Source organism: Ornithorhynchus anatinus, chromosome 6 (assembly GCF_004115215.2).
Source record: "Ornithorhynchus anatinus isolate Pmale09 chromosome 6, mOrnAna1.pri.v4, whole genome shotgun sequence".
NCBI classification, from domain to species: domain Eukaryota; kingdom Metazoa; phylum Chordata; class Mammalia; order Monotremata; family Ornithorhynchidae; genus Ornithorhynchus; species Ornithorhynchus anatinus.
The window spans coordinates 13,603,650-13,631,168 of record NC_041733.1 but is presented as its reverse complement, the minus strand read 5'-3'; the positions used below and the strand labels follow the sequence as shown (position 1 = coordinate 13,631,168).

The 27,519-nt window shown below is 47.5% G+C and overlaps 1 protein-coding gene across 2 annotated transcripts in view; it reads left to right on the top strand.

The window, feature by feature from the left end:
• Positions 1-16,678: 16,678 nt before the first annotated feature.
• Positions 16,679-27,519, top strand: part of LOC100084062 (transmembrane protein 47-like) — a 34,814-nt gene continuing 23,973 nt past the window's right edge. The window contains exon 1 of one of the 2 annotated variants that reach the window (XM_029067092.2): positions 16,679-17,122. In XM_029067092.2, coding sequence (XP_028922925.1) covers positions 16,927-17,122 — 196 coding nt within the window. In that variant the 5' untranslated portion in view covers positions 16,679-16,926. The remainder of the gene's footprint in view (positions 17,123-27,519) is intronic. The other variant, XM_001514540.4, reaches the window with a different exon arrangement.

Here is a 27,519-nt window from a genome sequence, read left to right as displayed (position 1 = left end):
CGGTCTCCCCCGATAAGACCGTGAGCCCGTCAAAGGGCGGGGAATGTCTCTATCTGTTACCGATTTGTCCATTCCAAGCGCTTAGTACAGTGCTCCGCACATAGTAAGCGCTCAATGAATGAATGAATGAATGAATGAATAGGGACATGAGTGCTGTGGGGCAGGAAGGGGGGGGACGAATTAAGGGATTACTATTAGATCTTGTCATCTTGGGATGGTTTCTGCCTTCATCCTGCCTTATGCTAAACCGTCAGCCCACAGTGCAACTGTTGGAGGGGAACCCCCCCCCAGAGTCAGGCTGATGTCCAGGGGGAAGGGGAGCCAGAGGAGAGGTCACGACCTTTTTCTCCCGGATTACAGCCTCTCGCTCAGGGCCGGACAGGTGCCGCTGGCCCGGTCGCATTCCTTTCTGCATTTAGCTCAAGGAACGCGTCACCACGTACTGAAATATCTGGTGGCCTCGTGGGAAGGGACCCGGAAGTCAGGACCTGGATTCTAATCCTGACTCTGCCCCTTGCCTGCTGTGGGACCTTGGGCAAGTCACTTCTCTGTGCCGCAGTTTTTTCAGCTGTAGGGGATAAATACAAATACCTTTTCTCCCTCCTACTTAGACTGTGAACCCCATCATGATGATAATTATAACTGTGGTATCCGTGAAGTGCTTACTGTGTGAGCGAATGTATGAGACCGAATTTCAAATTCAGCTGTTTGCATTTCAAGACACAGAAGACTGCCCTTTGAGAACAGACCCATTGATGTTGGAGCAGAAGTAGGTCTAGGATGTGATGGAGAGATTAAGCAGAAAATTGCCAAATCGAATTAGTTTTTTTGTTTCAGTGTTATTTGTTGCAACTTATTTTCTAAAGTTATTTGTTTATTTTCTTATTATTTCTTATTTCTTCTTATTTCTTATTTCTAACTTATTTTCTTATTTGTAAGTGAAACACCTTCCAAACAAACATTGTGACCAAAGTCTGTTCTAAGTGCTGGGGTAGATACATGATAATCGGGTTGGACACGGTCCCCATCCCACAGCGGGTTCAGAGTCTGAATCCTCATTTTACAGATGAGAGAGATGAGGCACAGGGAAAGTGATTCGGAGCCTTAATCCTCATTTTACAGATGAGAGAAATGAGGCACAGAGAAGGTAAGTGACTCGCTCAAGGTCACACAGCAGATGTGGCAGAGTTGACATCAGAACCCACATCTTCTGACTCCCAGGTCCGTGCTCTTTCCGGTAGGCCACACTGCTTCCCGCGACTTAATCGGGTTCGACACAGTCCCTGTCCCACTTGGGGCTCCCGGCCTAAGAAGGAGGGAGTAGGATTTAATCCCCATTTTACAGATGAGGAAACAGGCACGGAGAAGTTAAGTGACTTACCCAAGATGTTGCAGCAGTCATTGTTTTGGAGCCAGGATGGGAACCCAGGTCCTCTGACTCCCAGGCCTGTGGTCTTTCCATGAGGCCACACTGCTCCTCCGTGACCCCGGGCTATTCTCAGAGGTCAGGCCGGCTGGAAACGGTGGTGCGGAAGCAAGTCCTGGCTTCCTGTCCCCTATGGCGGATGCTGTCAATAGGGTGGACTCTCTCCAGCCCATGAGGAGGCTCAGACAAAGACAGAGACAGGACCTCTCAGCAGACACAACCTACTTACAGCAGCTCAATCTAATGCTCCAGCCACCTTCGGTTAGCCTGAAAATGAGGCTACTAACATCCTAGGGGGAAAAAATGAGACACGCATTCCTCCCCCACCACTTTTTTTTTCCTAAATGGAAACACGTATTCCTGACATAAATATGTTTGACTTTCCTTGGAAGGAATTACTACCAATTTAGGTTCTGCCCAGGAAAAGTCCGTCGAATTTAAGGTGCCAAGGAAAGGCAAAGGTGATCTTTCTTACCTCTATGGCGCTCCCCGAAGGACTTAGTACGAACTTTTGCACAGAGCAGATGCTCAATTCTTTTTAATGGTATTTATTAAACGCTACCTATGGGCTAAGCTCTGTAACAAAATAAAAAGAATTAAATGTTGCTATTTGTTAAGCGCTTACTATGGGCAGAGCACTAAGCGCTGGGGTAGATACAGGGTAATCAGGTTGTCACATGTGAGGCTCACAGTTAATCCCCATTTTACAGATGAGGTAACTGAGGCACAGAGAAGTGAAGTGACTTGCCCACAGTCACAGAGCTGACAAGTGGCAGAGCCGGGAGTCTAACCCGTGGCCTCTGACTCCGAAGCCCAGGTTCTTGCCACTGAGCCATGCTGCGCCGGGTTATTAATAGCAGTGCTACTGATTGATTAATTAAAACTGAGAGTAACCAGGGCTACAGATGATAATGGTATTTGTTAAGCGCTTAACTATGTGCCAGGCACTGTACTAAGCGCCGGGGTGGATACCAGCAGATCGGGTTGGACACAGTCCCTGTCCCACATGGGGCTCACAGTCTCTATCCCCATTTTACTGATGAGGTAACTGAGGACCAGTGAAGTGACTTGCCCAAAATCACACAGCTGACAAGGGGCAGAGCCAGGATTCGAACCCATGACCTCGGAGTGCCAGATGAAGGAAGAGTTCATGGGTTTCAGCCAGAATGATGATGATTCAAGAAGCACCTCGGCCCAGTGGAAAGAACGTGGGCCTGGCAGTTAGGAGGTCTCGGTTCCCATCTTGGGTCTGCCACTTACCTGCTGTGTGACCTTGAGCAAGTCTCTGAACTTCTCTGTGCCTCAGTTCCCTCATCTGTAAATCGGGGATTGAAGACCTGTTCTCCCTCCCCATTAGACTGTGAGCCCCATTTGGGCCAAGCACTGTGTCCAATCTGCTTACCTTGTTTCCACCTCAGTGAGTAAACGCACAGGGCTTGGCACATAGTAAGCGCTGAACAAACGTCAGTATGATTATGATGAAAAATAGTATGGAAATTCAAGGAAAATCATACCTGGACCGAGGGAGCAAGTAAGCATTTTATTCCTTTTTGTGCCTGGCACAGAGTAAGCGCTTAACGAATGCCATAAACGTAATGATAGGATTTAATCGATGCTTTGTGTCAAGCACCGTAGTAGATATAAAAGTTATATCAATCACAGTCCCTGTCCCACAGGGAGCTTACGAGCTGAGAGAAAGGGACGACAGGCATTGAATTCCCTTTTCACCAGGATTTTGGGGAAACTGCAGCCCAGGTAGGTTGTCTCTTACCCAAGGTCACCCATCAGGCAATTGGTGCATCCGTAACTAGAACCCAGGTCTCCCGCCTCCATGCTCTTACCACTAGACCGCACTGCTTCAATCTAAATGATAATAATAATAATAATGGTACTTCTGAAGTGCTTACCGTGTGCCAGCCACTGTACTAAGCACTAGGGTAGATACAAGATAATCGAGTTGGACACAATCCCTGACCCACACTGGGCTCCCGATCTCAATCACCGTTTTACAGATGTGGTAACTGAGGCACAGAGAGGTTAAGTGATTTGCCCAGAGTCATAAAGCAGACAAGTGGTGAAGCTGGGATTAGAACCCAAGTCATTCTGACTCCCAGGCCTGGACTCTGTCCAGTAGATGACACCCTCACCATCCTCCCGCTTAGGAAAAGATTCATGTCCTCCAGGAAGTTACAGCCCAAGTCACCTTGAACCCACTGCGAGACTCCTTGTCCTCCATGTCCCCACGCTCACAGCTGTGATGCGTGGCTAGAAGCAGCTGGGAGCTGAGCCTTGCCAAGGGTGTGGAGAACGTGGCGTGACCAAGGGAGGGGGAGTCTATATACAATAACAAATGGGGTGGGAGGAGAGGCAAGAGGAGGAAGAGAAGGTGGAAAAGCACAGGTCAAGGCAGCTATCAATACAGTTCCCTGGCTCTGTGTCTGCCTAACTGGGGAGAGGAATCGATCAATGGTATCGAAAGAGCGCTTAGTATGTGCAGAGCACTGTAATAATAATGATGATGGTATTTGTTAACTTCTAAGTTCCACTGTTCTAAGTGCTGGAGTAGATATAAGCTAATCAGTTTGGACACCGTCCCCGTCACATTTGGGGCTCCCAGTCTTACTCCCCATTTTACAGATGAAGTAACTGAGACGCAGAGAAATGAAGTGACTTGCCCAGAGTCACACAGCAGACAAGTGGTGGAGCTGGGATTAGGACCCAGGTCCTTCTGACTTCTAGGCCCGTGTTTCTATCCACTAGGCCGTGCCGTCTCCCCAAGCGCTGTATCGTACTAAGCGCTTGGGGGAGTACAATACAATAGAGTCGGTAGACACTTTCCCTGCTCGTAATGAGCTTACAGTTGGGAGAGGGAAAAGTCAGTGAGTCCGTGAGCTGGTAGACGGACACTAACTTTGTTTTGAGTGGGAGCCCTTTTTTGAGTTTGCTGGGTTAGGATGGTCATGTGCCCAGACTGCTACTTCGATAGTAATAACAAAAATAATAATGATGGCATCTGTTAAGTGCTATGTGTCGAGCACCGTACCAAACAACGGGGTAGATACAAGATCATCAGGTCCCATATGGGGTTGTCAGTCGGTCAGTCCATCATATTTATGGATGCTTACTATGTGCAGGGCACTATACTAAGCACTCAGGAGGGTACAGTGCAACGATAAACGGGCACATTCCCTGCCCACGACAAGCTTACAGTCTAGAGGAGGAGACGAACATAAATTTAAATAAACACATTACAGATCTGTACATAAGTGCTGTGGGGCTGAGAGGTGGGATGAATAAAGGGAGCAAGTCAGGATGACGCAGAAGGGAGTGGGAGAAGAGGAAAAGAGGGCTTTGTCAGGGAAGGCTTCTTGGAGGAGATGTGTTTTCAGTAAGGCTTCGAAGGAGGGGGAGAGTCCTGTCCGTCGGCTATGAGGAGGGAGGGCGTCCTGGGTCAGAGGCAGGACGTGGGCGAGAGGTCGGCGGAGAGATAGACGAGATCGAGGAACAGTGAGAAGGTTGGCGTTATAAGAGCCAAGTGTGTGGGCTGGGTGTGTAGTAGGAGAGTAGGCGAGGTGGGACGGGGCGAGTGATTGAGTGCTTTAAAGCCCATGGTTACTCTAAGTAGGAGGGGGAGTGGGTATTGAATCCCCATTTTGCAGATGAGGGAACTGAGGCCCAGAGAAGGGACGTGATTTGCCCAAGGTCACACAGCAGAGAGGCGGAAGAGCCGGGATCCTCTGGCTCCCAGGCCCTTGCTCTTTCCACTAGGCAATGCTGCTTCCCCGGTCGCCTTCACCCCACTCCTTGCGGTCAGAAACTCTTTCAACATCAGTTCTGACTGGTCAGCTTATTGCTTGCTACATGACATGAGTAGGCCTAGGGTTATAGTGCTTCTGGTGTGTCCATCGTTTCCCAACTCGCCAGCCTCTTCCTCCAAACAGGAGCAAGCCCCTTTTTCTCCAGGAATCAAGGCTGGGGAGAGGAGGAAGAGATGGGGCTCCCCTCCCCTTCACCAAGCAAGTCAATTCAGATGCAGGCCACCCCCCCGGGGGTTGGTATGCTGGCAGATGATGCTTTTGATGTCTTTCTCCTGCCATTGTTCTATCCCCAGGCTCTGCAGCAGCTCAGCTGGGTCTCGTTAATGCAGAAAATCTGTGTGTCGCCCCACCAGCCTCCTTTTTGTTTTTCCTTCCAGATTCGCCGAGTTTTAGGGGAGACTCTGGGTTCAGGAAACTTCCACAGTCTCTGTTGGTTCTAATCCCAGCCCTGCCACTTGTCTGCTGTGTGTCCTTGGGCAAGGCAGTTAACTTGTCTGTGTCTCAGTTATGTTAACTGTAAAATGGGAAAAAGGCTGTGAGCCCCATGCGGGACAGGGACTTTGGCTGACCGGATTTGCTCGTATCCACTCAGCACTTAGTACAGTGCCTGGTACATAGAAAGCGCTTAACAAATACCATTATTATTCTTTTATAGATGAGGTAACAGAGACACAGAGAAGTGTAGTGATTTGCTCAAGGTCACGCAGCAGCCAAGTGGTGGAGCGGGGATCAGAACTCAGGTCCTTCTATCTTCCAGGCCTGTGCTCTGCCCACTAGGCCATGCTGGCAGTGGGACCTTCATCTGGAGGCGAAGATGGTGGGGGGAGCGGAAGGCGGAATCAATCCTTGGTATCCTGCTTTGAAGGAATTTCTCCCTTTCCCCTCCTCCCCACCCCCCCACGCCCCTTCCTCTATTTCCCACGCTGCACAAAATTTGGACTGCCAAGGGGCTGAGGCATCCAAGACTTTATTTTTAGGAAGTAAGGCCAGTGGGTGTGTCTGTTCTAGTTTATGCTCCTGCTCCACTTTATGTTCCCATTCCACTTTGGGTCCAGCTCAAATCCATGCCAAGTACTGGGTTTTCACGTCTTTCATTCCGCACAGGCACCTCCTGAAGTGCGGAACTGCAATGTTCCTTGGGTCACAGGTTTTCTTTTGGTTGTTGTTGTTTTTATGGTATTTGCTAAGTGCTTCCTATGTGTAGGCTCTGTACTAACTGCTGGGGTACATACAAGTTGGACACAGTCTATGTCTCACGTGGGGCTCCGAGTCATAATCCCCATTTTACAGATGAGGTAACTGAGGCATAGAGAAGTTAAGTTACTTGCCCACCGTCACACAGCAGACAGTGATGGAGCCAGAATTAGAACCCAGGCCCCCTGAATCCTAACTTGTGCTCTTTCCTCTAAGTCAAGGTGCTTCACTTAACGAGAATTCCCTTACTTAAAGTTTTGAGGAAGAATGTCTTCTAGAAGAAGAAAACAAGGAGCGATGAAAGAAAAGATGTTTTCCTCTCTGCGATGATCACACAATCCAGTAAGGGAGAGGTAGAGGAACACCGCCAGCCTTCTGGACATGTGAGAATTCCCTCTGGGGTTCCGCTGGAAGAAGCTGGATTGGGATTTGAAGTTGGTTCTTTTCCAGAGGGCCCTGACGAATTTCCCCAATTGTCAAGGGAGCCTAACTGCGTCTACTTGCTCTCTTAGATTCCCTATTTCTAGTCCTCTTTCTCGTTCCTTGGTTACAACGTTTTTTCTTTGGACTTGGAGTTGTTCATTCAGTTGAATTTACTGAGCACTTACTGTGTGCAGAGCACTATATTTAGCTCTTGGCAGAGCACAGTATAACAGTAAAGAATCCTTCCTGTTCTTTACTCTGATAGGGAGGTTAATAAAGGTGGTACATGCAGAGTGCTGACTTTGTGCCAAGCATTATACTAAGCCTTGTGTTAGATACAAGATAAGCTCAGTGGAGAGAGCCCGGGCTTGGGAGTCAGAGGTCACAGGTTCGAATCCCAGGTCTGCCACTTGGCAGCTGAGTGACTGTGGGCAAGTCACTTAACTTCTCTGTGCCTCAGTTACCTCTTCTGTAAAATGGGGATTAAGACTCTGAGCCCCACGTGGGACAACCTGATTACCCTGTATCTACCTCAGCGCTTAGAACAGTGCTCTGCACATAGTAAGCGCTTAACAAATACCAACATTATTATTATTATTATTATATCTCCATAGAGCCAGCATCTGGACCCCAGCCCTTTCCAAAGTCACTAAAGCCATATTGAAGTGGCTGGTGTTTTCTCTGGTCTGCTGTTTTTACCTTCAGCCAGAGCTCACCAGCTGCAGCACTGGAAAATACTGGAGTGATGAGTACAAATTCTGCTAAGATCCAACCCCTGAACAACTCAGTAACCCCAGCTTTTCATTGCCTTACAGAGGGACTGTTGGGGAAATGGAACCAGGAACTGCACTAAACCCTGTGGGAAGCAATCCTTCCTGCCTCATAGTCACTAATTCAAAATAAATCCAGGTGTTGGAGATTGCTAATTGGCTCTCTGGCCTTCGGTCACCTGGAGTGCACTGGTTTGGTAATCTCATCCACTGAAGGGTCGGGGTCAGTAGGGCTGAAGATCCCTGGAGGGCTGAGACAACACTGTGTGTGTGTGTGTATGTGTGTTGTATAAAGTGTCAAACATGCTGTGGGTGCTGGATAAATATTCAGCAACAATAACAATCACAGCATGAGTCCTTGGGTGACCATCTGTTCTGTTCCACCCCCTACATTCCTGAGCTTGAGCTCAGACAGCTCTCTCCCCAGCCCCTCCCCAACCTCCCAGCTTCCAGTGGGTAAGAGGAGCTGGTCACCCTTGTGGATCTTGCCCTTTTTCTGCTTGGAGAGTTTTTGAGTCAGGCTTCTGTACAGCTCCAACAGGGAGGTAATGGTGAGAAGGGCAGAGAGGGTTGGAGTGGAAGAGTGAGGCTGAGGGTTAAGTAGGTCGGTAGCACTGCGCGTCTTGGCCGGTCTCATTCTGTGAAACAGATGGATCTACGATGGAGAAGCTCCCTACCACTATGATCTAGCAGAATCATCCCCACAGGGCACCCCACCTTTCCCCTTCTCCCCCAGAATGATATTGTAGACAGTACTCTTGGCCTTGTTCTCTCCCTTTCCCTGCAATCAAAAATTGAAATCCACAGAGCCACACACTTCCACAATCCCTTCTGCTTCTCCAGGCCCGGAGCACATCAAAGACTGTGGGTTTCCTCCTCTTTCTCCCTGTTCCTTGCCACCTCCTGAAGGGATTCTGAGTCAACAGGCTAAAAATACACTGGTTCAGCCAGGCTGCAAGTGGGTTATGCAGGCAGGGAGTCTTTGAGGATCACAGTTGTGCCTTGCTGGAATTGGCCCTCATCTTTGAGGAGGGAGGGAGAAACCACCACCAAGTATTCTCAGGACCCCTCTCTCTTGCTCTCTTCTCTCTCCTCTCTCCATCTCTTCCCCCTTCTCCCTCCTCCTCACTCCTTTTCTCTCTGTCTCTCTCTCTCTCATATTCTGCCCTGACTCTCTGCCAAGAGGCTCAGGGCAGCTCTGAGAGAGTCACCCATATCAGAAGAGTTCCCACCTTGGGGTCCTGATCTTCACAGAAGACTCCCACAGATCCATCCCCAGTGCCTCCATCACCCCAGAGATGACACCTGTCCCCTCTTGAATCTCATCCGCTTCCCAAACCCTCATGGCAGCCCCAGGTCCCTAAAGCACCCCTAATAATAATAATAAGTATAATAATAATTGTGGTAGTTTTTAAAAGTGCTTACTATATTATTATGGTATTTGTTAAGCGCTTACTATGTGCCAAGACTGTTCTAAGCACACTGGGGTAGATACAAGGTAAGCAGGTTGTCCCACGTGGGGCTCACAGTCTTCACCCCTATTTTACAGATGAGGTAACTGAGGTACAGAGAAGTTAAGTGACTTGCCCAAAGTCACACAGCTGATAAGTGGCAGAGCCGGGATTAGAACCCACGACCTCTGACTCCCAAGCCCGGGTTCTTTCCGCTAAGCCATGCTGCTTCTCTACTTTATGCCAAGCACTGAAGGAGATACAAGTTAGACAGACACAGTTCCTGTTACACATAGGGCACACAGTCTAGACGTGAGAACGGGTATTGAACTGAATCCCTATTTTAGAGATGGGGAAACTGAGGCACAGAGACGTGAAGTGACTTGCCCAAAGTCACACAGCAGGTAAGTGGCCGAGCAGGTATTAGAAACCAGGTCCTCTGTCTTCGAGGCCTGTGGTCTTTCCGTTAGGGCATGCTGCATCCCAAATCCTAAAATGTTCTTTGAGCTGGAATTGAACCGTTACTGAGGGACCTAAGAATTGTAGGGAAGTAGAAGTGCAAGACTATTCTGAGACTGGGGGTTCTTAACTGGGCTACTGGGCCTCCTGGATTCGTAATCGGACTCACGGTTACATTAAGTTGGATTCTCCCCTCAATCAATCAGTGGTATTTATTGAGCACTTACTGTGTGCAGAGCAGTCTACTAAGCTCTTGGGAGGACACAGTACAGCAGAATTAGTGGACATGTTCCCTGCCCTTAAAGAGCTTACAGCTAGAGAATTGGAAACGTGTCCTTTCCTAGTGTGGAAAGAGAAGAATCTTCCTCTAGAATGTAAGTTCAATGTGGGCAGGGAATGTGTCTGCTATATTGTACTCTCCCAAGTGCTTAGTACAATGCTCTGCACACAGTAAGTGCTCAATAAATATCACTGACTGATTCCCCGATTGATCGATTCCCCTTATATAGGGCTTACATGAGCCTGGAAGATGCACTCCGGCCTGTAGCTCCCATGGGTCATGAGTCTGATTTTCAGTGTTTTTTTGTCAGTCATATAGGGAACAATGTTTTTTTGGGTTTTTTTTTTGATATCTGTTAAGCACTTACTAAGAGCAATGAGCTTACGGCCTAGAGGGGGAGACAGACATTAAAATAAAGAATTATAAATTATATATAATAAATTTGCACCACACTCTCCTCCCCCGTGAGCTCCAAATCCAAACACCTTCAGTTAACCCCTGAGAACCCCATAAAGGGATGAGTAACTAGCACTGTGGGGAGAGAATGTGTCTCTTTATTGTTCTATTGTACTCTTCCAAGCGATTAGTACAGTGTACCCCCTTTCCTCTTCTTCTACTCCCTTCTGCGTCGTCGCTCTGACTTGCTTCCTCTAGCACTTATGAACATAGTTGTAATTTTTTTTATATTAATGTCTGTCTCCTCCTCTCTAGACTGTAAACTCATTGCAGGCAGGGAATATGTCTGTTTATTGTTGTTTTGTATGCTCCCAAGTGCTTAGTACAATATTCTGCACACAATAAGCGCTCAAAAATACGATTGCATGAATGAATGAATGAAAAGCTCCAAACACACTTAGCGCTCAATAAATACACTTGAATGCATGAATGAAAGGTGCCACCAGGATGTGTGATGGATGTTGGGAAGCAGCGTGACTCAGTGGAAAGAGCACGGGCTTGGGAGTCAGAGGTCATGGGTTTGAATCCCGGCTCTGCCACTTGTCAGCTGTGTGACTTTAGACAAGTCACTTAACTTCTCTGTGCCTCAGTTACCTCATCTGTAAAATGGGGATTAAGACTGTGAGCCTCACGTGGGACAACCTGATCACCCTGTATCTACCCCAGCACTTAGAACAGTGCTCTGCACATAGTAAGCGCTTAACAAATACCATCATCATCATCATTATTATTATTATTATGTTGAGATCAGGGAGAAGAAGGGAGGGAAGGAGAGAATGATTGCAGGGGAGGGGCTGGTCTGGGTGGGGATGGGGCAGCTTTGTTATTTGATCCTGCTGTGGCTCATACCCATGGCATGGAGAGACTATTAATCCTCCAGTGGCCAGCTGGGCCACCAGTTGAGGATCCAGCAGGGGAGGGAATGGGGCCAGAAGGCGGGAATTCCACGTATTCTGTCTATGGGACATCCTGCCATCTGTGCATCCCATCTCATGAGAGAGCTCCCCTCATTTGTGTTTTTCCTTTCCCGTTCCATGGCTCTCTCCTGCTGTCCTTTGGAGTCTGGCCCTCACACAAAACCAGGAGCCTGCTGGCTTTTTCCATCCACTACAACTAGCCTGCTCCATATGGCTGCTTGGCTAGTATCGGGTACTGTCAAGAGGGGACATCGGAAGCTGCCAGCCTACGTCACTTGAAAACACCCCCGACCCAGCCTCCTCGATCATTAAGAGGAATCAGGAACCAATTCCCTGTGAATCTCAGCATTCCAGAGAGGGGCAGTTGCCTAGAAATACTAAGAGCAAAGAAAGCGGGAGGGAATACGCTAAAATGATAGACCCAAGTCGAAGGGCATTAACCGACAGAGGGCAGGGAGAAAGGAGAAGCAGTGGAAGATAGAGGATTGAGGAGAAAAGGGAAGTGAGAGGGATTAGGTATGGGGAATCCAGAAATAATTTTATTAATAGAAAGTGAGAGATGGAGAATTAATCAGTAGTATTTATTAGTAACAGTTATTGTGGTATTTGTTAAGTCCTTACTATGTTCCAGACACTGTACTAAGCTTTGGGATGAATACAGCCAAATCGGGTCGGACACAGTCCCTTCCCATATGGGGCTCACAGTGTCAATCCCCATTTAACAGATGAGGTAACTGAGGCCCAGAGAAGTAAAGCGACTCGCCCCAGGTCACACAGCAGACAAGTGGCAGAGCCGAGGTTAGAGCCCATGACCTTCTCGCTCCCAGGCCCAAGCTCTATCCACTATGCCATGAGCACTGGGCAAAGCACTAATGGAGTTAGCAGACCTGATCCTTGCCCTTGAGGAGTTTACAATCTACCAGAAGAGGAAGGCATAAAAATAATTTACAGACCAGAAGAAGAAGGAAATTGGATAAGTAGGTGAGTGGGTGCTTAGGAGATTTACAGAGACGTGCTTCAGGTGTTTGGAAATAGATGTGTGTAGTTGAGAAGCAGCATGGCCTAGCATGGACCTGTGAGTCAGAGGACCTGGGTTCTAATCCAGCTCCACCACGTGCCCACTGTGTGACCTTGGGCATCTCAGTTTTACAGATGACCTCAGTTTCGTCATCTGTGAAACAGAGATTAAAAACCCATCTCCCTCTTATTTAGACTGCGAAGCCCTTGTGGGCCAGGGATTGTGATCGGCTTAACTGCTATCTACCCCAGTGCTTAGTATAGTGCTTGACACATAATAAGTGTTTCTTTTTTAATGTTATTAAGCACTTACAATGTCAAACATTGTACTAGGCACTTAACAAATACCAAAGTGATAATCATTATCACTATTACTAAGTCATGAGGTGGTAGTTGATTGGGGCAAACTGGGAGAGAGGAGACATTCATCAGCAAAATAGATAGGAGGGGAGGGAGGGAAGGAGGGAGGCATTTCTGGGAGAGTTTTATCCCGATAGAGGCTGTTTCTGAGAAGCATCACGGTGTAGTAGATAGAGCACGGGCCTGGGAGTCAGAGGGTCACGGGTTCTAATCCCAGCTCTGCCACTTGTGTGACCTTGGGCAAATCACTTCACTTCTCTGTGCCTTAGTCACCTCATCTGTAAAACAGGAATAGAGACTGTGAGCCCCATGTGGGACAGAGACTGGGTCCAATCTGATTAACTTACACCTTCCCCAGCTCCAAGAACAGAGCTTGGTGCATAGTAAGTGCTTAACAAGTATCATAATTATTATTATCATTAGAGTAAAGAGTTCATGGTCACTCAGGGCATTACAGGAGCTACTGGACACGCACCTAAGCAGAGCTGCTCACGGACACTGCAGCAAAGGTATTGACGTCTACCTCCCCCACTCTATACTGTAAGCCTGTTGTGGGCAAGGAATGTCACTGTTTATTGCTGTATTGTACTCTCCCAAGCACTTAGTACAGTGTTCTGCATTCCGGAAGAGCTCAATAAATACGATTGAATAAATGAATGCATGAATGAATGAGTTAGGGAGGTGATTAGCAGGAGGGCCTGGAACTCATTCCAGGCAGTAAAGGTCCATCAGGTGTGTCCAATTTTCCTCTGGATATGGAGATCAGAGGCTCCTCTCTTTTCTTTAAAATGGTAAAAATCTGGAGAGCCTTCCAGAACCCCCTTTTCTTTGTGGGTCCTAATCTGCACTTTGGTCCAAACCCTCAGTCCTCCAGCTCTGGGGTTCCCTCTGCCATTGAGATCCCAACCAGCAAACACCATGATGTCGGGGAAGCTCTATGGGAGCAATCGCCTTAAACAGCCCTAGGCTAAGGCACTGATGGTCCAGGGCAGTTGAGTTTATTCTCCAGGCCAAAATCGGTTGGTGGAGGAGAGGGAGAAGATCATTTTTCCCATTCCCATCCCAGGCCACCAGAACTATTTTTAGACTAGAGCAGAAGCCAGGAGGGAGGTAAGCATGGGGAGAGGGCAAAGTCAGAGTGGGCTGCTGTGAGGATGCCGGGTCCTCTAAATTGTTTCAGCGTGCCCTTGCGGGCCATGGCCCTGGAGCTGTTTAATGTTGTAATGCACTTAGCACCATGTTCTGCAGATAGTAAGCACTCAATAAATAGTTTACTGAAACGATCACCCTCATTGCTATATTTAATATGGCCCTCGTTCCAAAGCAACATCATCATCCTCAGCAGGGGCAAGATTTATCCAATGCCCGCTGGGGGTAGTGGACTGTATTCAGTGCTTGAAGAATATGCAAAAGAAGCCAAAGTCCCATTCCCTGTCCTCAAGGAGCTTAGATTCATCAACTATTTTGTGAGGCCCATAATGTGAGTTATCACTGTGTTAAGCACTTACTTTGGATCAAGCAGTGTTCTAAGCGCTGGGGAAGTTACAGGTTATCCACATGGGGCTCACAGTCTTAATCCCCATTTTACAGATGAGGTATCCGAGGCCCAGAGAAGTTAAGTGACTTGCCCAAGGTCACACAGCAGACAAATGGCAGCTCCGGGATTAGAACCTAAGACCTTCTGACTCCCGAGCCCGTGCTCTTTCCACTAATCCACGCTGCTTCTCTAAGGAATGTGTCTACCAACTCTGTTGTATTGTCCTCTCCCAAACACTCAGTACAGCACTCTGCATGGGTAAGTGCTCGATCAATACCCTAATCTCCCTATTTATCTTTTATTGTAAACTGATAGCAGCCAAGAACCAAAGATGTGGAATGTTTTAATCCCATATAGCAGAATTAGCGGCCACATTCCCTGACCATAATGAACCTGCCTTGGATTTCTCCACAGATCACCTCTCCTGTCTCAGGAATGAAAGTCTACAAGATGGGGACCGAAAGAGGAAAAATCCCCACTTTGCCCTTATGTCTTGCCCCAGTTCTTCCCAAGCTTCGCTTCCCCACAATTTACACCCCTTTCGGAATTGGGATTTGAGGGTCGGGAGGCTGGATCTTACTGCCCCACTGCAAATTGTGGGAGAATCGCCCAAACTTCCCTTCTTCATCTGTGCCTGTGAGATCCTGCGTGGGTCCCCCTGCCAGCCCAAGCAGAACCCAACCCTGATCAACTCTTTTATATTGTTATATTGGCCTCTCTCAAGCGCTTAGTACAGTGCTCTGCACACAGGAATCACTCAATAGAGAAGCAGTATGGCTTAGTAGAAAGAGCATGGGTTTGGGAGTTAGAGGCTGTGGGTTCTAATCCCGGCTCCGTCACTAATCAGCTGTGTGATTTCAGGCAAGTCACTTAACTTCTCTGGGCCTCAGTTACCTCATATGTAAAACGGGGATGAAAACTGTGAGCCTCATGTAGAACCACTTGATTATCTTGTATTTACCCCAGTGCTTAGAATAGTGTCTGGCACATAGTAAGCGCTTAACAAACACCATCATTATAATAAATACAATTGATTGATGGATGTGTGATTCAGCAGAGCAGATCACCCCTTCACCCACCAACACACACACACACACACACCCCACCCCCCACCCCGAAACAGTGGCACCTTCAGGAAAGGCTTGAGGTGGACCCAGTGCCTCTCACATAGCACTGATGTACTTATCTGTAATTTATTTATATTAATTCATTCAATCGTATTTATTGAGCGCTTACTGTGTGCACAGCACTGTACTAAGTGCTTGGAAAGTACAATTTGTCAACAGATAAAGGCAATCCATAACCAACAATGGGCTCACATGTCTATCTCACTCTGTAGACTGAGAGCTCATTGTGGGCAGGGAATGTGTCTGTTTATTGTTATATAATAATAATTATAATGATTATGGTATTTTTAAATGCTTACCAGGCACTGTACTAATCGCTGGGGTGGATACAAGCAAATTGAGTTGGACACAGTCCCTGACCCTCATGGAGCTCAGAGTCTCGATCCCCATTTTACAGATGAGGTAACAGAGGCCCAGAGAAGTGAAGTGAGGTCACACAGCTGACAAGTGGCAGAGGAGGAATTAGAACCCATGACCTTCCGAGTCCCAGGCCCGTGCTCTATCCACTCCGATATTGTTCTATTGTCCTCTCCCGAGATCTTAGCACTGTGCTCTGCACACAGTAAGTTGCTCAGTACCTACGATTCAATAAAGGAATGAACGGTGAGCGCTCAGTAAATACAAGTGACCGACCGAGCAGTGTGGCATAGTGGTAAGAGCACAGGTTTGGGAGTGAGAGGTCGTGGGTTCTAATTCTGGCTCCTCCACTTGTCAGCTGTGTGACTGTGTGACACTCAGTACAGCACTCTGCATGGGTAAGTGCTCGATCAATACCCTAATCTCCCTATTTATCTTTTATTGTAAACTGATAGCAGCCAAGAACCAAAGATGTGGAATGTTTTAATCCCATATAGCAGAATTAGCGGCCACATTCCCTGACCATAATGAACCTGCCTTGGATTTCTCCACAGATCACCTCTCCTGTCTCAGATGTGTCTACAAGATGGGGTCCTCTAAATTGTTTCAGTTACCTCATTCATTCATTCAATCATATTTATTGAGCACTTACTGGGTGCAGAGCACTGTACTAAGCGCTTGGAAAGTACAATTCGGCAACAGAGACAATCCCCACCCAACAAGGGAATCACAGTGTAGAACCTCGACTGTCAAATGGGGATGAAACCTGTGAGCCCCACGTGGGACAACCTGATTCATTCATCATTCATTCAATCATATTTATTGAGCGCTTACTGTGTGCAGAGCACTGTACTAAGCGCTTGGAAAGTACAGTGTGGCAACTGAGACAGTCCCTACCCAACAACAGGCTCTCAGATGACCTTGTATCTCCCACTCTGCTTAGAATGGTGCATGGCACATAGTAAGCACTTAACAAATACCATCATCATCATTATTAGTATTAGTATTAGTATTATTAAGAGAGTTTCCCTGGGTGGCTTTAGGACCCAGAGGACAGCTGCTGAGCTTGCGATGTGAGTGAATGGAGGGGAGTCGGGCAGTGCTCTGATGCCACGCTCTCCCCCACACCTAACTCCACTCGGACGCTTGGCCCTCCCTCCCTCCTGGCACTTGGACAGTCTGCTAAGCCGCTGGACAGAGGGACCAAGCTTTAGGAGGAGCGAGGACCGGAGCAGATGGCACGGGAACCTGTTGGTGGCTAAACTTTTTCCTTTTTTCTTTTCCCCCTTTCCCTCCCTGCCGCTGTAGCTTCTGCTCCGGAGCCGGAGGACGGGATGTCTTCCGACGAAGGCTCCGCGATCCGGCCCTTCAAGCTGATTGCCCTGTTCTGCATCTCCATCGCTCTGTCCTTAGACGTGGTGGCCCTCCTGAGTCCGGCCTGGGTCACCTCGGACCGCTACTCCCTGTCCCTCTGGGAGGCCTGCAAACAGTCCACAGATGTGTGGCACTGTCTGTCCACCTTAAAGACAGGTAAGAGCCGCCGGGGGAGGAGGGGAGGTCGGGTGGGGAGAAGGGGAGCCCCTTTATCCGCTAACCTAGGGGAAATCAATCGATCAATCAGTGGTATTTGTTCAGTCCTTACTATGGGCGGAGCACTGTACTAAGCAGTTGGGAGAGTATTAGCAGAATTAACAGAATTAGCAGACATATTCCCTGCCCGTGAGCCAACAGTCTTGAGGGGAAAATAGATATTAATATGAACTAATAATGTTGGTATTTGTTAAGCGCTTACTGTTTGCAGAGCACTGTTCTAGACGCTGGGGTAGATACGAGGTAATCAGTTGTCCCACGTGAGGCTCACAGTTAATCCCCATTTTACAGATGAGGTAACTGAGGCACAGAGAAGTGAAGTGACTCGCCCACAGTCACACAGCTGACAAGTGGCAGAGCCGGGAGTCGAACCCATGACCTCTGACTCCGAAGCCCAGACTCTTTCCACTGAGCCATGCAGGCAAATGACAGAGGGGTGGGGGGACCTTCGTAATATCTGCGGTATTTGTTAAGTGCTTACCGGGTGCCAAGCACTGTTCTAAACACAGGGGTAGATGCGAGTTAATGAGGTGTCACGTACTCCCTGTCCCTCGTGGAGCTCACAGTCTAAATGGGAAAGAGAAGAGCTATTGAATCCCCATTTTGCAGAGGTGAAACCTGAGGCACAGATTAGTTCAGTGACTTGTCCGACGTCACACAGCAGACCAGTGCAAGGGCCACATTAGAACCCATGTCCTCGGACTTTCAGACCTGTGCTTTTCCACTAGACCCTACTGCTTTTTGTTCATGCTTCTTATTTATCCCTGTTGTATGTGCGTGTATTGGTGGGGGTGGGGGATGATCATCTGTAAAATGAGGATTAAGACTGTGAGCCCCACGTGGGACAGGGACTGGGTCCAACCTGATTAGCTCGAATCCACCCCAGCCCTTAGAAGAATGGCTGACACAAAGTAAATGCTTAACAAATACAATCGTCATCATCATCATCATTATTATTATTATCTGCTGTGCTGTTTTTACCATCAGGTTTGGGGTCTGCTTGGGCTGGGTGCCCACACAGATCTCCCAAGTACAGATGAGGAAAATAAATTTGGTGATTCTCCCACCATTTGCGGGGGGGCAATGAGGTCCAGCCTTCCGACCCTCAAACCCCAATTTTGATAGGAGTGGAAGTTGTGGGGAAACAAGGCTTGGGAAGAACTGAGCTAAGTACCGGCTTCTGGTTCTGGCGCAAAGCAACCAGAGCTTAAAGGGACAGTGTTTGCCTCTGCCTCGGTTCAGTGGGAAGAGCCTGGGTTGAGGAGAAGGAGATTTGAGTGTGTGCCTGGTTTAAGTTACTCTGGCCATACCCCTCTGGAAAGGGAGGGATGAATCTCTGGGCTTGGCACACCCACAGCCCCCACCTCGGTGGAGAGCGGCTTGGCCTTGGCCAGAAAACCCTCAGTAAGGTTTGATTTTCCTCTCAACTGCTCCCATGTGCCCCCGATATTGCTCTTCCCTTTGTGAAGTTGCCAGGCAGTGCTAGGATCTAAGTAAAACTGGGAACTAGCTGCTTTTTTCCATCTGACCTTCAGGGATGGGAAAAAGCAACGTTATCATCCGGAGGATGAAAGATTAATATCCAGAAAATGAAACGAGGGGGAGGTTGCACCACAAGGAGAACAGCCAGGAATGAGAGAGTAAACTATTATGTGAGGGGGCTGAGGCTGAGATTTCAGTTTTCCTCAAGAAGAGATTAAATAAAGGAGGATAAAACGAAGGCAACTCTGATTCTGATGGTGGTGGAGGAGAAGGGGGAGAGGGAGGCAGAAACAGAGACACGCAGCCAGAGATGGTTAAGATGAGGCGGGCTTCAGTCCCCCGTGGCTTCCTAAAGTTGTGAAATTGAAAGAGAGGAGGAGGAGGAGGCCTGCTTAGTGCAAGGACATCTCAGCAGGCTTAAGAGCTAGAAATTGCCGCTTTGTGGTTCTAAAGATCTTGGGCTGTTCTGAAGTCAAAGCCGCATTTGCGGGAATCAGAAAGAGGTGGCTGTCCCCAGAGAGAGGCTCAGATTGGACTGGCCCCGTCACCATAGGGATGAGATCTTAAAACACCAACCTGCTGCGACTTATCGATGGGATACTCCATGTCTAAGAACTCTGATTTCCCAAACCAGTTTAAGGTATTTCTCTTTCCTTAAAGGGGAAAATAGAGAGGTGGCATGGCCTAGTGGATAGAGCATGGACCCGGAAGTCAGAAGGGCCTGGGTTCTAATTCTGGCTTCCCTACTTGTCTGCTGTGTGACCTTGGGCAAGTCACGTCACTTCTCTGCGCCTCAGTTACCTCATCTGTAAAATGGGGATTAAGACTGTGAGTCCCTTGTGGGCTTTGGACTGTGTCCAACCTGATTAGCTTGTATCTACCCCAGCTCTATAGTGCCTGACACATAGTAAGTGCTAATCAAATACCATAAAAGCAAAACAAAGATATTGGCTACTCCCTTCCTGGGAGATCAGTGATGCATCCATTATGCTAGACATGTAACATTAGGGGAAGCAGCATGGCTCAGTCGAAAGCGCTCGGGCTTGGGAGTCAGAGGTCATGGGTTCGAACCCCGGCTCTACCACTTGTCAGCTGTGTGACTGTGGGCAAGTCATTTCACTTCTCTGTGCCTCAGTTCCCTCATCTGTAAAATAGGGAAGAAGACTGTGAGCCTCACATGGGACAATCCGATTACCCTGTATCTACCCCAGCGCTTAGAACAGTGCTCTGCACATAATAAGTGCTTAACAAATATCAACATTATTATTATTATGTTATATGAATGTCATATATCTGTAATTCATTTGTTTGTATTGATATCTGTCTCCCCCCTCTAGACTGTAAGTTTGCTATGGGCAGAGAATGTGTCTCTTTATCGTTGAATTGTACTCTCCCAAGTGCTTAGTAAGAACAGTGCTATGCACACAGTAAGCGCTCAGTAAATGCGATTGAATTAACAGGGCGGCTTGGTCTACTGCAAAAAGTGTGGAAATGGGAGGCATGAGAGTTGGATTCTAGTCCCAGCTCTGCCCCTGGCCTGCCATGTGACCTTGGACAAATCACTTACCCTTTGCCTAAGGAAAATGGGGATAAAATAGAATACCACAAGTGATGTGTCCACTCTAATAATCTTGTCTCTACCCCAGTGCTTAGCACAGAATAAGTGCTTAATAAGTACCGTCATTAGTTACAGAACATTTTACAGAAATCCACCCAAGTCAAGGAAGTCACTTTGCTTTTCTGCACCTCAGCTACCTCATTTATAAAATGGGGATTAAGACTGTGATCCCCATGTAGGACATGGACTGTGTCCAGTTTGATTAGCTTGTTTCTACCCCAGCGCTTAGAATAGTGCCTGGGACGTAGTAAGCGCTTAGCAAATACCATAGTAAGAAAGAATTAAAAGCAGTCGGTAAATGCGAACCGCTAACAATTTTAAATTTACTATTAGCACATCTCAAAATGGCTGTGCTTTAAAAGTCCCGAATGGAAAACCTTCACAGATAAAATCTGCAGAGTTGAGACTCTTAAGCAGCCTGCCACCCCTTCGCCATATGCCCGAGGTATCTGCCTCTCTTGCTTACTGTCTTTAGCTGTCCTTGCTCATTTGCTTCACCGGACAGCAGGGACCCTTGTTCACAAGCTGACTTCTCGGGCCTTGTTCTGAATTCCCTCAAGCGGAACATGGATTTCTTTTGGGGAGTCTGAACCAGAGGTTGCCTTGGAGTAGACAGAGATTACTAGACTCTAACAAATTTTACCTGGATCACAGTTAGACTGATTCCTAGGGGTCAGCAAGCTTGGCCAACTCCTGCAAGAACGGCTTCCACATAATAATAATTATAGTGGTGTTTGGTAAGTGCTTACTCTGTGCCAATTATAATAATGTTGGTATTTGTTAAGCGCTTACTATGTGCAGAGCACTGTTCTAAGCGCTGGGGTAGATACTGGGTCATCAGGTTGTCCTATGTGAGGCTTACAGTCTTAATCCCCATTTTACAGATGAGGGAACTGAGGCACAGAGAAGTGAAGTGACTTGCCCACAGTCACCCAGCTGACAAGTGGCAGAGCTGGGATTCAAACCCATGACCTCTGGCTCCAAAGCCCGGGCTCTTTCCACTGAGCCATGCTGCTTCTTTATGTCCTAAGCAGTCAGTCAACCATATTTATTTAGTGCTTACTGAGTGCAGAGCATTATATAAAAGCACCTGGAAGGACAATGTAACAATAAATAGACATATTCCCTGCCATGCGCTGGGGTAAATACAAAATTATCAGGACTGACACAGTCCCTACCACACATGGTGGGCACAGTCGAAGAGGAAGGGAGAACGGGTATTTAATCCTCACTTTACAGATGAAGAAACTGAGGGTCAGAGGAGTTAAGTGATTTGCCCAAGGTCACACTGCTGTAAAATGGCAGAACTGGAATTAGAACTCAGATTCTCGACTCCAAGGCCTGGGCCCTTTCCACTAGAACATGCTGCTTTTCCATATCTGTTCCACGAGAGTTTGAGGCTGGATGAAGAGGAGCATCATAGAATAGAATACCACATGGGATATGTCCACTCTGATAATCTTATCTCTACCCCAGTGCTTAGCACAGAATAAGTGCTTAGTAAGTACCATCATTAGTTACAGAACATTTTACGGAAATCCGCCCAAGTCAAGGAAGTCACTTCACTTCTCTATCTACTCAAAGGCAACCTCTGGCTTAGACTCCCCAAAAGAAACCCATGTTCTGCTTGAGGGAATTAAGAACAGGGCCCGAGAGGTCAATCTGTGAATAAGGATCCCTGCGTCTGGTGAAGCAAATGAGCAGGGACAGCTAAAGACTGTAAGCAAGGATGAAGAGGAGAATCAGAGCGTTAGGAGACCCAATACGGCAGTAATAGAAAATGAAGAGTACTGAGTTTAAAACATCTTCCAAGCCATCTCCCAATCCTCAGGACCTACACCGAGGAGGAAGCAAAGAGATCTGTTTTCACATCTCCCTGGCTCCTCATCGACTAACCGACTGTAAGATAGCATAGGCCTGTGGTCTCCTGTCGACATTTTGGGAGTCAGAAAAGCCCTGCAACAGATGGTGAGCCAAGGGTGTATTTTCACACACCCCACTCACAGTTCACCACAAACAAGCCTGTTGGTACAAACAGGCTTCTGTCATTAGTCCAGATTGTCTCAAAGCTTCTCTTTTGTCTCTAAAATCCGACCCATTAAGGTCCCTTGCTCGGAACCATCATCAGTGCTAGCTAAAAATAAGCTTGCAGAGAACTCGGAGGAGGAGGGGAAGGAATGAAATGTGGCAGAGTCTCAAACAATTCTCCAGGGGCATGGGCCATTTCGGTGTCGAGCTCTGGAGTGATCCCTGGATGGAGTCAGATGTGACCACATCCCCACGGCCCTCCAATTCCCCATTTCTTTTGAGCCCACCTCTGACTCCGGGCTCCTTCTCACCCTTCTGTCCCCGTTTTGGGTTGAGGAATTAGAGGAAGGGAAAAGCAAGTGGCGGGGGGGGAGGTATTTGGAAGGCTTTATGAATGGCAGCTTTTCTAGCAACAATTCACATGAGGGAGAAGGGGTACTAGTCTGCAACAAGGGAGAGCATGTGTAGCTGACTCGGTGATGGGATGGAGTCACCTACAATAATAATAATAATAATGTTGGTATTTAAGCCCTTACTATGTGCAGAGCACCTTTCTAAGCACTGGGGTAGATACAGGGTAATCAGGTTGTCCCACGTGAGGCTCACAGTCTTAATCCCCATTTTCAGATGTGGTAACTGAGGTACAGAGAATTTAAGTGACTTGCCCACAGTCACACAGCTGACAAGTGGCAGAGACGGCATTCGAACCCATGACCTCTGACTCCCAAGCCCGTTCTCTTTCCACTGAGCCACGAAACAACCTCTTCTGCAGTCAGACTCTGGAGTTATCATCCCATAGCCCTTTTTCCTCGATCTTCTTTCTGATTCAGTGTCTCTAGAAGTATCAAACCCTAAAGTTTCCTGATCCCTTTCAGTGTCATCGTTTGCCCCTTAAGGCTTTGAAGGGGAATATGAGAAGTTTACCAATGGAACTGTGCTAGGGGGTCACTTCAATCAGTGGTACCGAGCACTCACTGTGTGCAGAGCACTGTTTGGAAAGTTCTTGTACTTTCTTGAAGGTGAATGTTCAGTATGGTAGTGGGGGTAAACTGGATTGGACAATTTAATTTCGGAGCTTTGTGAGGAGCCATTTAGGGTTTTAAAGGGCTTTGAAATGCATAGATGAAAGGTGCTATAAAATTGGTGGATAAAAATAATAGCGAAGATGTCTCCCTGCCATATAGCCTCTTATTCCATGAACTCCCGGCACTTTACCAATGCTGAGTTAATTTATTAAGTCTCACAAAACCCTGATGAGATAAGGACCACAGAAATGGAACCTTCAAAAATGTCGACGGTTGGATAATTAGAAAGCGCAATAGAGAATTCCATACTAGGCACAAATGGCTATTTGGATGAAGGTTGACTCTAACCAGATAAAAGGGAGGATCTAATAGGGTGTGAATTCTTTATGGGCAGGGAACATGTAGAGACATGTAGAGAAAGAAGAGTCTTTCTATTATATTTTCTCCAATGCTCAGTAGAGTGCAGTGCACCCAAGGGGTACTCAATAAATAATAATCATTAATAATAGTAATTGGGGTATTGGTTAAGCACTTACTGTGTTCCAGGTACCGTACTTAGTGCTGGGGAGGATACAAGCAAATCGAGTTGGTCACAGTCCCTGTTCCACATGGGGCTCACAGTGGAAGGGAGTAGGAAGGAGTAGGATTTAGAGATGAGGGAACTGAGGCATAGAGAAGTTACGGGACTTGCCTAAGGTCTCACAGCAGACAGGTGGCAGAGCTGGAATTAGAACTTAATCCTCTGACTCTCAGGCCCGTACTCTTTCCACTAGGCCATGCCGTTTTAAGTCCTTTTAGTCCTCCTGAGGGCAAAGTGATCAAAACTGCCCATGGTATTCCAGGCGAGGATCAACCATGATTTTTTGATATTTTTCTATGATTTTGTGTCCCTTCCTAATGGAGTCCCAATTTGGGCCTTTCTGGTTCAATGAGCTAATGATTTTAAGGGCTGTGCCACTGTGACTCTAGGCTCCCTTTTCTAAATTATCCCTTTGATAACTCAAAGTCCAGCCCCTTGTCGGCAAAATTTAGATCTTTTTTTTCCGCCTCTTTTCTGTCCACTCAAATTTAGTGTTACTATAGCAATTATCAGATAGACTTTACTAGGCAGCCACACTGACTGCAGGTAAATCTCATTATTCCAAGTAAGGCTGATGCAAACGCATTCCAGATAGATGATTTTTTAATGGAGAAACGGAGGGTGGCTAGAATCCATCAATCAGTGGTATTTATTGAGCATTTACTGTGTGCAGAGCACTGCCCTAAGCACTTGGGAGAGTACAACAGAGTTGGTAGACATGTTCCACAAGGAGCTGACAGTCTAGAGGGGGAGCTTGACATATTTTGTTACACCCCTCTCTGGCCCAGTGGGAGTTCTTACAATTAAAAAAAAATGAAATTTAGGACATGAAAAGATAAATAGCTAAATGAAATTTCTCTGGAAACGAATGTCCCTTGTTGAGTTCTTCCATCCCAGTAACCAAGATGGCGATGAAAGCAGGTACCTGTGAGACATCCCTTGGACGGGAAAAGAGAATTTCAGAAGAAATGTTAATCTAGTAAAAGAGATTAACTTTTCATTAAGGTCTAAATTAACTTACTTCACCCAGTAGCATGGTTATTATCTTGCCTGAATGATTTAGTCTGCTCAGCTCTCTACTTTACCTTGCCGGAACAGACACAACCCTAAGGAGGCCACCAGGGTGGGGATTACCCAGGACCTTCCTCTCCCCTCCTCTACCCCTCCTCCTCCCCTCTTCTTCCCTTCTCCTTCCTCCGAGTATCTTCTGTCCCCATAACCAGATGTCTAGTAGGAGGAGGAGGAGGAGGCACATTTACTGAGCACCCAGAGGGTGTGCAGCACACTGTACTAAGAGCTTGGGAAAGTACAACGGAAGTAGTAGACATTTTCCCAACTCTCAAAGACCTAATACTCTGATGGCTCAAATGGGCATTTTAAATCTCTTTCAAAGGACGGTTTTCCCCCTCCCCTTCCCCCCACACCCCACAAAACACAAAGCTTCAGTTCCTTCGGCTACAGCAGGGGATGAGGATCTGTGGTGCCCCTCCTGCTTCTCGAAGGCCACCACCCTCGGCCCTGGAGTCGGTGGAGGAAACCCCCGGGTATCATCTTGGCCTGTGGCATAAAGTGGAAGAGCTTGGAAGCCAGTTGAAGGAGAGGACCCTCCGTTGGTGTCTTTACTTGGCCATCTGGACTGGGGAGCATTTTAGGCCCAGATAGGCCCCTCTGGGGACCATAAAGGCTTCAATTAAAACCAAAAGTATTGCGGGAAAGGTTCTCTGATGCTCCCACGGCCTCAGCCAGCAAACAGCTGGGCTCGCTGAGGGGAAAGGGTGACATTCTTCTTGAGAGAGAAGGGCTACCGAACACCCCCCCTCCCCGCCCCCCCCCCGGAACTCTGTTTCTTACAGACCCAAGGGAGAACAATGGGAACCGAGCAGGGAGGGATTGGCGGGAGAGCGGAGACAGAAAGCAAATGCTATAAAGACCCTTCTTTTGTTTTCTTTCTGTTGGCCGCAATTCGGCTGGAAAATTCTGGGGCCAGGGCTGCAATTGGGCCTGGAGGGAGGGAGGGGAGTATGCCTGTTTGTTTCCATTAGGAGAGGAAGGGCTAACTTGCCAGCGGGTGGAGGGAGGGGAGGCTTTCTGAGCAGATGTTTGGGGTGCACGATACCAGCTTTTAGCTTCTGGGAAACTTTCCCCTCCCGCCGTTGTCCTCCACCCCCGTGATTTATGACAAACCTTTGGTTAATTCCCCCCCATCCCCCAATCCCATCTGCAGAGTCTGCTAAGCAAAAGGTCAGCTCCTCTCCGCTTCCCTGGCACCTTTTGCCATTCTATTCAGTGACAAAGTGATTGGGGGAAACTACTCGGAGATCTCCCTGATGCAAGGAGGCAGCATGGTGCCTGTAGCACTCTCCCACCCCAAAGCATCTGGGAAGTGTGTTGCTCTCCTATACGGCCAGTAACCTTGGAAAATTTCAGAGCATTCCTCTGAGCCAGAGCTCTTGGGTCTGCCAGGTCAAAGGTTGCACTCCCACCTGGTTTGGGGAATCTCTGGCCTTGGCTGGTAACTCAGGTTCTAGGACTCAGTGGGTGTTTTTTGTTTCATTTTGTTTGTTTTTTTTATGGTATTAAACGCCTCCTATGTGCCAGGAAATGTACTAAGCTCTGGGGTAGACACAAGCTAATCAGGTGGGATACAGTCCCTGTCCCACATGGGGCTCACAGCCTTAATTCCCACTTGACAGATGAGGTAACTGAGGCGCAGAGAAGTGAAGTGACTTGCCCAAGGACACACATCAGACCTGTGGAGGAGCTGGGATTAGAACTCAGGTGCTCCTGACTCCCAAGCCCGTGCTCTATCGACGAGGCCACGTTGCTTCTCGTGACTCTGCGTGGCTGGTTCCTTAACACTTTTGTGGAAATTCCACAGTGACTACACTGGTACCCGGCAAATGGAAGCAAATTGGGAGGATGAGCCGAGTGAAATTAAACAAAACAGTGAGCTGCCCTCTGAGGACTTCTTTCCTCCTCAGAAGCCGTTTGTTTGGTTCCCCAAGCACCAGGTGCGGAGCTGGACACCCTACGAAGTTATTCTATCAGACGTGATCCCTGATCTCTGAGTGCTTACTGTCACACTACATCAACCTCATCAGCAGCAGCAGCAGCCCAGAAATGCCTTAAGCAGGACACACAGAGTTAATAATAATAACAATGAAGGTTTTTATTTAGCACTTACTATGTTCCAAGCATTGGGTTAAACCCTGGAGTAGATATAAGAAAACTGTATTAGTCAAAATCTTTACAAAATCATTTGTAATCATATTACAAATCATGTGTAAATATTGTTATATCTGACTCTCCTGTTAAAGAGCTTACATTCTCACTTTCCTTGTGGGAAAGGAAATTCCCAATTCCTCAGTACAGTGCATGTACCCAATGGGAGCGCAACAAATACCCTCACTCCTATTATTACTGGGGCCTTAAAATAACTCTGGGTAGCGCTTGAATAATAATAATAATAATAATTATGATATTTATTAAGCACTTACTATGTGTGAGACACTGTACTAAGGACTGGAGAAGCAAATTGGGTTGGACACAATCCCTGTCCCATGCAGGGCTCACAGTCACGATGATCTTGATGAACGATCAGCCT